This window comes from Lissotriton helveticus, chromosome 3_1, assembly GCF_964261635.1.
Source record: "Lissotriton helveticus chromosome 3_1, aLisHel1.1, whole genome shotgun sequence".
Taxonomy (NCBI): Eukaryota; Metazoa; Chordata; class Amphibia; order Caudata; family Salamandridae; genus Lissotriton; species Lissotriton helveticus.
The window spans coordinates 1,858,799,586-1,858,810,686 of NC_136061.1; the positions used below are offsets into that span (position 1 = coordinate 1,858,799,586).

The 11,101-nt window shown below is 46.0% G+C and overlaps 1 protein-coding gene across 2 annotated transcripts in view; it reads left to right on the forward strand.

The window, feature by feature from the left end:
• The window catches only part of DEAF1 (DEAF1 transcription factor), a 519,741-nt gene extending 509,037 nt beyond the window's left edge, over window positions 1-10,704 (forward strand). For both annotated transcript variants that reach the window (XM_078682816.1, XM_078682815.1), the window contains exon 12: window positions 10,145-10,704. In XM_078682816.1, coding sequence (XP_078538942.1) covers window positions 10,145-10,249 — 105 coding nt within the window. In that variant the 3' untranslated portion in view covers window positions 10,250-10,704. The remainder of the gene's footprint in view (window positions 1-10,144) is intronic.
• The last annotated feature ends 397 nt before the right edge of the window (window positions 10,705-11,101 follow it).

Sequence of the window (11,101 nt, forward strand, 5' to 3'; positions counted from 1 at the left end):
TATAAACAAGGCAGTAAACAGGCATACTCCTACTATGCGAACCCTACTCTAAGTATACATAGAGTATGTGTGGGTGTAGAGCCAAGAACCTCCCCATGGGACGATCCAACCCCTTTACCTGATGGGAGAGAATTAAGGACCCCGTCTTGATCACGAACTGGACGCCCCTCACAGAGATGTCAAACTGCTGCGTGGTGAAGTCCCAGCATGCAGGTATCCTTTGTGTCAGCTGAAGTGCCTCCTCTGCTAATCTATTGGGAGGCTCATTATTTATAATAGAAAGCAGCCTTGCACGTTGTAGATTTGCAATGTTATGAATTTGTCACCCTGTGGATGAAGACAGAATGACATTTGTACATAGTGCATAAAGAGGCCTTTAACCTGATGTTTGAGGCATCATGATAACGTAATGCGAAGCTAGATGTGTAAACAAAGTAATTTCAGAGAAACTAATCCAACATTGTCGTGCATGCAAATATGTTCAACAATTCACTGCAGAAATGTTATTGTGAAACAGAGGACAATGTAGGAAATGAGCAGCTTCGCCACATGGGCTTAACCTGAGAACATAACAGCTCATTATATGGCTTTTGTCTGCACTCTTTTCGCAATTGTTTCTGATTCTTTGTCCAAAGTTCATCCAAACAGAGTGAAGGACTTGGACTGCTCTGGCAAGAAATCGTTAAGAGCACGTGCCTTGTTGCTCTGCCAGAGTATGGCAACTATAATCAGTACCTTATGGTTAAAATGACCAACTTCATTATTTTTTTTTGAGAATAGAAAGAGGAATTCCACCCTTGGGTGGAGAGTGCAGACAGCCATTTATGGAAACCTGCAGCTATCTGTGCTATAAGCTGATATTTTCCAAAATCACCTTAAAGAGGTAAGATCGCCTAATATCTAAACATTGTAAGTCTCCTTGTCTCCCATTTCATAACGGAAAAACTATTTAAAAAGCTTCACACAGGCTCCTGAGTCAGTGTCAGAGGAGGTTCACCCCAGACATGGTCTATATGATAACTTAGATCAGGTGTTGTTCTCAGGCTACCAGATACATATAGACAAAAGGTTGTACGCCAGGAAGCTGGTGCGCTTCCAAGTCTGTAGAAATGTTTCCCCTCAAGTGGAGGTGCAATCTGCCGTAGCTCCTGACAGCCAACCATAGGTGCCCACAAGGCACAACGAAACCCTTCGGGCCCCATTGCAATGTTTTCCACAACAAAGTACCTTGTGGCGTGGGTCCAGGGAGAGGAAGCCAGCGCCCTGGACGAAGGCCACGATGTCATGCACTGTCGTCCTTCTGATTTGGAGGTCAATAACAGTCTCAGGTCCCAGCTCAGGTCACCGACCTCCCCCCCCCCCTCCCTCGAACACCACACGCTCCAGAGCGCAAGCTAGCATATGTCTACTGGTTGGAAGAACAGTTTCTCCCACACTCCTCGAACTCCTCACGTCCCAGCACCTCAGGTGCGCTGCTGATCTTTACGAGTACACTCCTCTGCACAGTATGACTACTGTGTACGCGAGGACGGTCTGTGTCCCAAACGACAATCACTTCCACCCTTTTCCACCGCACCCTACGCAGTTCTTATGATCTTGTGGAAACTGAGAGATCCTTTGTGTCATTGGGATCTTGTGGACAGGAGGCCAGCTAATAGGCCTTTGGAGACTACTTAGGGACCAAAGGCATGACAGTCGGCACTTTTTTTGCAGGCCAGCAATGTCCATGCAAAATAAACCAAGTGATAGTCCCCTTCCTGGAGCATGACAAGCTCCAGGCTGCCACAAGTCTGCGGATAATCCAGTTGCAGTCCATCCTGCCCTAATGATTCCTTGTATCGATGTCCCAGCGTCAAACCGGTGTAGTTCCATATCCAATAGCTTCTCTAATTTAAAGCTATTTTTAGAGGACAAACAATATCCTATAAGCATAGGATAAGTAAACAACACAAGCAAAAGATTCTGGAGTTACAGACCCCTGTGGAGAAAGCAAGATAAGATTTAACAGCAACAGTAGAGCATATTATTAAAGCACAACAGCAGGTATTAGTAAAAGCGAAAGACCAATTGAAGGATTTCTTTTTGTTAGAGGAGATCTCTGGAAGCAAGGCGGATCAACAAAAGGTCTATGAGGAAAGCCAGCATATTAGCAGATTCCTGGCCTTGACTACGAAAAGTCAGAAAGCGGCGCAAATAATTAGTCTTTTTAGAAATCCTTCTAATAGCCTGCTAGAAGAAGATAAACAGGTAATATTGGAAGTTTTTCTCTCTCATTTTAAACAAATTTATACGGAAACACAGGCGGTAGAAGAGTCAGAATTGAGGTCCTATTTTGAATTACTGGAGCTACCGCAGATATCTCAGCAACGTATTGAGACGCTCAATGGCCCGATAGGAACCTCAGAAATTTTGACAGTACTAAAAAGTATGTCCCACGCCAAGGCTAGTGGGTCCGAGGCGATCCCGGTGGAAGTATATAAGATATTCCAAGAACTACTTCCTTTCTTAAACAAAACAGTTTTTTCAAATAAAGGACAGAATAGATATGGGGAAAAGTCAGCCCATATCGCACCTGATGCCCAGGCTGCTGGTGCAGGGCGACTCTTAGTTCCCATCTTGAATAATTACCAAATGAAGAGACGGGCACTGGAAGCAGGAAGACAAGGAAAAAGGTTTATTTCTCATGAGGAGAGCATGTCATTTCGGACACTCGCATAGTGTCTTCGGGAGGTGCTCTAACAAGTTTCTCTGAGGCTTCGTCTTTTATACACAGGTTTGTGGCACACAGGCATCCTTTATTACAATCAAGACATTGTGAAGTATGAAGATATTCCAACACGTGGCTACAGTAGGGGCCCTTATCCTCCATACAATAGGAGGGGGCTGTCACGCAGCTGAGTGTTCTGCTGATTCCATTGGAATGTGTGCGCCTGATTGAATCTCAGGGGGTGGGGTAGCCATGATCAATAGTGGCTCCTTTCAAGAGAGGCGAGTGCATACAGTAGTGGGCAATAAACTGTATCCTCAGGCTAAGGGATGACCAGCGGTCCATGTAGGCAATTAGGTTCGGAGGAAGAGGTCATCAAAGGAGGGGTATTCATGAAGGGAAAGGAGGTGTTGGTCAGGCGCGGGGTGCGTTTTTCAGAGACAGAGTCATGCGGGAGGGGAGGGCTCATGACTTGTGCATGTGAGAGCGGGGGCAGTCAGGGTGCCTGGGGGAAGCTTGCAGGGTCAGGGAAGGGGCGCTGGTGATCGATCGCAAGCAGAGAGACCATGGCACCTAAAATGGCTGTCGTGTACGTGTGTGCATGGGTCTATGCTAGCGGGATAACACAGTCAGTGTTTTAGCGATCTTCGTTCTGCTTACGACAAGGGGTACTGTGAACACAAATGAACGCCGCTTATGTACATACACATTGCTATTTTCAACAGATACCCCCAAAAGCTTCAAGGAGTCAGTACTGGTAGTCTTCCTTAAAAATATAAAGATCTTCGCAATTCTAATTCCTATCGCCCTATCAGTTTGTTAAATATATACTACAAACTGTTTATGAAGGTTTGGGCAAGAAGGATTGCTCCATGCGCCCAACAGTTGGTTCATACAGATCAAAATGACTTCCTTCCAGGATGTCTAATGGCCACTAACACATATTTCTTAATAGAAGCGATTGATTATTTTTTCGGCTAACAAGATAAAAGCGGCCATTCTGATGATGGATGCCGAAAAGGCTTTTGATTTGGTAGATTGGTGTGCCTTCTTTTTTTATTTTGGATAAGTTTGGTGTCCCATTACAGTTGATACATATGTTAAAAGAATTATATAGTCAGGCAGAAGCCAAAATTATCATCAATGGAACAGAGACCGGGAGGGTGAATATTAAACGCGGCACTCAACAGGACTGTCTGTTATGCCCTTGTTGGACTGGGCCCTTCTGGCAGGTCCACCCCTGAAGTTTTTGCTTGTTATGTGACCTGGGGATGGTGATTCCCACTCTGAGTGCGTGTAGATGAGAGAGGCCTGCCTCCCATAGGAATGCATAGGGAATGTATGTGGCCCTGATAGTTCCGGATGCGTGGGGGGTACAGGCTCGAGTCTGGTATGTGTGGACTCGTGTTGTTAAATGCTGCAAGATGATGTATGCGGCATGTGTGTGTCTAGAAGGGAAGTGCCACTTCTAGACATGGGTGTGTGCGTGCAGTAGGTGTGCTGGCGCGTGATTGGCTGAAGCCGGCTGGGGAGCCTGGCTCCAAGAGTCTGTGTGGGTCTGCCTGGTGGTGAATGGAGAGATTAGCATGTTGATGTGAGGGAGGAGCTGTGCCTGTATCCTGTATGGGGCTGGGCTTTCCCCCACAATGCTGGCTCCACCCCCCTGGGGTGCGTCTGATGACCTGGCCTGCCTGATGAATGAAAGGGGTGGTTGGGGAAAACAAGATACTCCCAAAACCAGCTGCGACTGGTTTCTCCCCCACCCAGCACATTTAGACAAAGGAATTTCTTGTATAAAAAGGGCTGTGACCTCTTCTCAAAGGTTCTTGTTCCCAACTTGAATCTACCAGGGGCTGTTGCTGCTTGGGCCCAGGGTTGGCTTGCCTCCCTGGGCCCTGCCCTGCTCCTGGACTTCTTATGGACTTTCCCTGCGAGGAGCTGCTGTGCTCCACCTGAGGTCCTGGACTCTCCCATGGACTTTGCTATCCTTCATCTAGCACTTTGGAGCGCTTTCCTCTGACCCCTAGCGCTTGGGAGCGCTGTCCCTCCTACCTAGCGCCTGGAAGCGCTGGTTCCTGCCTTCTAGCGCTTTGGAGCGCGTCCTTCGTGTTACTGGCGCTGGGAGTGCTGCATGCACCAAGCCGGTGCCCACCCGGCATTTGCCCTGTTCTGCTGAAGTTCCTGAGCCTCAGCGAGTGCCTACCTCGCTTTATTCCCTGCCGTTATTGCACTCTTCGAGGGAGCCGACCCCTCGTGATTCACCCTGAGTTCACCGCCGCCGCCCGGGATCCTCGTGACGACATTCCCGGGCCGCGCTGGTATTGGTGGCCGGCCAGGGATTCCCCGTCACGTCATTCCCCAGGCCGCGCCGTGATTGGCTGCCGGCCCGAGGAGGGTGGAGAGGCCGGCGGATGGAGCTCGTCGAAGCAGGAGCGACGGGAGCCTACTCCGCGCTCCTGCCTTGCCCCCGAGAAACTGCCGATCCCCCCGGGGCTCCAGAGATTGAGGGAGAGCCCCGGAGAGCAACGAGAAGCCTGCGCAGCAGAGGAGACCGGCGCGTCCAACCGGTGAGTGCTGCAGTGCGCGAGGGAGAGGAGGGGCGTCGGGACACGTGCCGGTGCCCGCCCCTCCCCTCGATTGAAGCCCCTGGTGTGTCCCAACGCCCGTGGGGCCCCCAGTGATGCCGGGTCCCCCGAGGGGGGACCCCGCCTGCCCACAACTTTGCTCCTGAGCCCCGAGAGGCTCCGTCATGGCCCGTGGGGCCACAGTGATATCGAGTCCCCCGAGAGGGACTCCACCTTTGTCCACTAGCCCGGAGAGGCTCCACCATTTGGTCCTTGGCCCACCGAGCCGGCGAGGCTCGGCCCTTGCCCGCATCTTGCTTCCTGAGCCCCGAGAGGCTCCGTCATGGCCCGTGGGGCCACAGTGATACCGAGTCCCCCGAGAGGGACTCCCCCTTCTGTCCATGAGCCCCGAGAGGCTCCGCCTTTTGTCCATTATCCTTCGAGCCTGTGAGGCTCAGCCAGCATCTTGTTCTCGAGCCTGAGAGGCTCCTCTAGTAGTGATCTGTCCCGAGCCTGCGAGGCTCCATCATGTTGGCCCATCCTGGGCCCTCAGCTGCCCAGCACTTCGTGGGCAGCTGCCACGTGTAGGTTTAGTCATGGCTCCCTGCAGCCTGTCCTGACTCTTGAGACATTAGGGGGCCCTAGCCCCAGAAAAGGCCGCTGGCCTGTTGGAAGTTATTACCTGATGTTCTAAATGGGATTCTTGTGCGTTATTTAGTGTTGCATCTCTGAAGGTGCTCCTGTTATGTTATGTGCTTGTCCTTCATTACCTCCTGAATATCCTAGGTCTCATATGTGGCTTCTGGCTGGAGTGAGTTCTACTGCTAGTTCTATTAAGTTCCAGGTTGTCATGTGTTCTAATACTAGCTCCTGGTTGTTATGTGTGCTAGTACTAGTTCTAGGAACTCCCAGTGGTTATGTGTCCTAAATGCCGTTCCATCAGGTGCATATTCTTGGCAGTGGTCCCCTGGCCCTGTCCTGTGTATAGTCCCTTGTAATCCCTGCCCGTGCCCCTGGCACCTTGTAAATTGTGTATTTATCCCTAAGTATGTTTTTCAATACAAAGTCTATTTTTCATATATATATGGTGTGGAGTTCCTTTTGTGGGGGGCCCGGGAGGTTGTTGCTGGGGGTGCGTGCGAAAATGCTTTACACATGACCTCCGAGATAGGCCTGACTGCTCGTGCCAAGCTACCAAGGGGGTGAGCAGGGGTTGTCTTGGCGGGTGACTTCCCTACCCTAACTAGAAATGGTGATTTCTGCCTGGCCTTGGCACAAGCCTTGGCCAACCAGGGATCCCATTTCTAACAGCCCTCTTTTGTTTTCTCTGTTTATTGAACCCCTTGCTGTCAAAGCTCGTAATAGTTAACTGATTTTGGCCCCAATGGAAGGGATGGCAAAAATTAAGTTATATTCAGATGATATAATCTTATATCTCAAAGATGGGGATCTAATATACAGAATGCATTGGAGGAAATTCAGAAATTCACGCAGGTAGGGGGATATAAAGTGAACCAAACTAAAACAGAAATCCTTACATTTAATTTGGTGCCTTCTGATATCCCTGCTTCCCTACAACTAAGATCGCCACGTCCAGTCAGATACATACGTATATTTTTGTCACAAACGATTATGGCCAATTATTTCCTTTGAATTATACCAGTACGCTTGCGAAAGTGAAAAAATTACTGATAGGTCGGATTTCTATGGTCAAAATGTCGGTGCTTCAGTTGTTTTTGTTTCTTTTTAGTAATCTTCCCTTGAAAATCCCAGGCTCCTGTTTTAAAGAATTGGACGAAATAATCTGGAAGTTTGTGTGAAATAATAAGCACTCCCGGGTTAAGCTAGCTACACTACAACTGTTTGTAGAATTGGGGGATTAGCGCTCCCACATCTTCCAACCTACTACCAGGCCTCTTTGCTCAATCTGTTATCACAACTAGGAGAGGAAAATTCAGTTTTTGATATTTTCTTTCTAATACATCAATGGAAGAAAAGTGGATTAAAACTCCCCACTTTTTTACGATAGCGAAACCTCCTAAAAAGAACAGATACAAAGTCATACTGGCATTAGCAGCAAGGAGTCAGCTTTATTACTAATCACGAGATAATCCAGCATACCATGCTTAAACCCCTATCCAAGATTGTGCAGAAGGAGGTCTAACGTTGCCTAGAGGGCTTTACCAAGTATGGCAAGAATTAGGTTTTGGTCAGCTTGGGGTTTTTATAACCATGAGTCGTTAATTACTTGGGAAACGGTACGATTGCAATCTTGCAATTTAAATACCGCTTTCTTTATGAGTTTTCTTCAGCTCGTAAACTTTCTTAAAAACAATACCATGCTGAGTGAGGCCGCACGTCAAATCACTTGGCAGATGTTGAATAAAATTGTGAATGTGTGATTTTGGTATCAGCTATTACGTCAGCAGGCTCATAGTGAAGAGGTTATTATGAAAGAGCTCAAGAAAATTCATTCAGAGACAGGCTGAAAGTTTAATGCGAAAGAGTGGTAGCAGCCTAGTAAGTTATCGAATAAAGCATTGCGAGGCGCTATTTTTAAGAGAATGAATTTTTTATCCAGATGGCTAGCATACTAAATCCCTCTGAGATTGCGTAAAATGTTTCCAACGAATCCGAACCAATGTTTCAGATGCAATGAACAGGATGATGAGGGCTGGGTACACCTATTTTATTAGTGTAGCAACTTACAGCAATTTTAGAAGGACATTTTTATCATGATTTCTCAATTTCTAGCTTTAACTATTGCCCCATCTTCTATGCTGGTTTTATTTGGTTTATCGGGGGAGGTGCAATGTTTAACGAAATATCAACAGTATTTTATAGTAATTTCTATAGCGGTTGCTAAGTTACTTGTCCTGCAAAATTGGAAGACTAATAAAAAACGTAGGATTGACCATTGGGTTAATAAAATGTGCAGGACTTAGAGATTCGAGGAGGCCTATGCAAAACGTGTAGGAGCTTCTGTAAGAATTAGAGCTATCTGGCAAAAAGTTTCTACTCTTATATCTGAGTAAAGTAGATTTCAAGAGCCCTCTGTTGTAGGGAGTTTATCTCCGCACTTTAATAAAATATCGGCTACTAGCCGCGCATGCACTTTAAAGAGTTTTTTTATATTTGTACTGATGCAGCCATTTGTATTAATTTTAGTAAATGCCTGCATTTTTACTAAAATATTTGTTTTAAATAGCTTTTGATTTCTTTTTCCACTAGACTGATGTAGCCATTGTTTAGATTTTAGTTTAACAACTATGTAGTAACAGTTATTAATAAATATATGCTACTGTGGAATACATTCTGTATTCACCTTCCCATTTTTTTAATCTTCTCAAATTTTGATCAAGTATCTCTATGGCTGATGTTAACCCTGATTTTTCTATACAATGTCATGTAACATGTTTTGTTGCTAGCTATTTCAAACCGGCAATTCTCATCTGGTTTTATTCAACCTGTGATGTCATGTTTCTTCTGCCAGGAATCCTGCTCTAATAAAAATATTTTTAAAAAAAAGCTTCTCTAACGTCCGAGGCCGGAGCCTCAGTAGGTATACCCACAATGGCCTTTGAAGATGCGATCAGTTTAAAAGGCCACCTTTGAAATGCACCGGCCGGCTCTAAATTTTGTTCTGTCTGCCCAGGAGGTTTGATCACTATCTTTAGTGGGACCAAGACCCTGCCCCTTGGAATGTTGGCCCCAATACCACCCCCATGCAACCATCCCAGAAAGGCTGCAGTTCCCTTGAGCCCCTAGTATATGGCCTTCTCTCAGGAATGTAGAGATGTAGCTGTTCCCCCAGCACCCAGATGTGAACTGGAGACAGGCCAACCAGCACACAGAGCCATGAGCATCGAAATGCCCACTTTCCCAAAGTGACATTTCCACCTTAGTGATGTCAAATCCACTTGCACAACCGGAAAGGATTGACCATTACGGACTGATCGATACCAAACTCTATACTGCTACAATTCTGCACGTTGGAAATACTTCTCAATAGCCTTTCTTTACCATTCCCCATGCTAATTCAATGTGAGAAGCATGCTCCGTTGTACCAAACACACTATCCGGTGCCATTCACGACCCTTGCATGTAACACACACAATCACATGCCCTACCTCTTCCCAACACCACATCCTGCCCCAGGGACAACTCCAAAGTAGCAAGAGACATGCAGAACCTTGGCACATAGCTTTTTAAATGCCAAGTCGAGTAACAGTAACCTGTGCATAAAGGCCCCACCAGGGCAAACTTGTGGGTCAATCGATGAGCTACCTCTGTTGAGGGCACAACCAGTGCTGCAGGCCCATGGAGGAGCATTCAAGGTACATGCCCTTGGTATATGTCTTACCCTTAGATATGGGACTTGGAGTGAACTCGAATCAGCCAATCATGTGTATACCAATCACCAGAATGTATATGATAAGCACATCGTTTTGGCACTTAATGGCAGTGTCAAATGCGCTCAAAGTCCTAAGGCTAGCACCTATATCAGCGGAAAACCGGTAAGGGGAAAGGCAAAAAGTTGAGGGAAAGAAAGGCCATTTCCAAAATTTACCATGGGGGTGATCTCTACCCCAGTGGCAGAGACCTCTGCCAATGTGTGTACAATTTCAGGTAGTAACTGTACACTCATAAATTCTAGTGTAGAAGGCTTCACTAGGGAGCAGAAACATGTAAGTTTACATTCAGAAATGATGAATACCTAATTTAGTAAAGTTACCCCTAGGTGTAGTAGTAAATTTACATGAGTAAAACGACGTGTAAATTTACTATTGTAAATGAGGCCCATAGTACACTTTTTACATGGTTGTCTTCTCTTTTTAACTTTTCTCTACTACTCTTTGTCTTCTTTCTGCAGGACTGGAAGGATCATCAGCAGATCTGTGGGCAGTCAACAATGGTCACAGTACAGGCAGAAGAACTGCACGTCATGGATAATGAGATTGAGAAAGTGGTTGTCTAAAATACTGTGATTATTTTAATTCGCCAAAATATCGTTTGGAAAGGAGCTGACAATACAAGGGAGGTGGAGACAGCATCAGCCCATTGGCAATACAACATGATTAACTTCTCTTGTACTGCGAAAGGAAATGACTTTTCATAACAGCATATTGACAAAGCAAGAACTATTAACCCAAATACGTTTTATCGCAGAATCAGAGACTGAAAAAAGACTTTCTGGAACCTGTGTCGCCCCCTTTCCAATCTTACATTGGATGTTCTGTTGCCCCTCCCTTCCCTCTATTACTCCTTGCCATATTCTCATTTCTAATGTAGTTTCTACTTTTAACCTTTACACACCAATGATTCAACTGACTTCTCTATGGTTCTGCCTGGGAGAGGGGGTTAAAGGGCAGTGTGTAGTGGGAAGTATTAAAAGATTTCATTCTCAAGGTCCTGCCCAAGGAACACCACTGATATGAACTCGTTTATTGAAGATTTGTCATGTCATCATGATTGTTTGATATTGTTTCTCAATTTTCCTCTAACTGATAGACACATGTATCACACAGTGATGGAGGATGCCCAGTGGATCAAAGACGTCTTATCACAGGGTATGTTTAGTCACTCACAGGCTGTGAGATCTTTCGTAGAGTGTCATGAAAGAGAATTTCACTATCTGACATAACCGGAGGTCCGAAGCAACCAAAACAAATTATGATGCTGTATATCATGGTTAAATGAATCCTAAAAAGGAGTCAAGTGGTATGTCTTAAGATTCACAAATTAAATTTGGCGTTAACCAGTGGCCTTTACCCCATGTAGGACACTATCTGATCTCAATCAGAAGTGTTTAGCAATGCACCAGTTGATG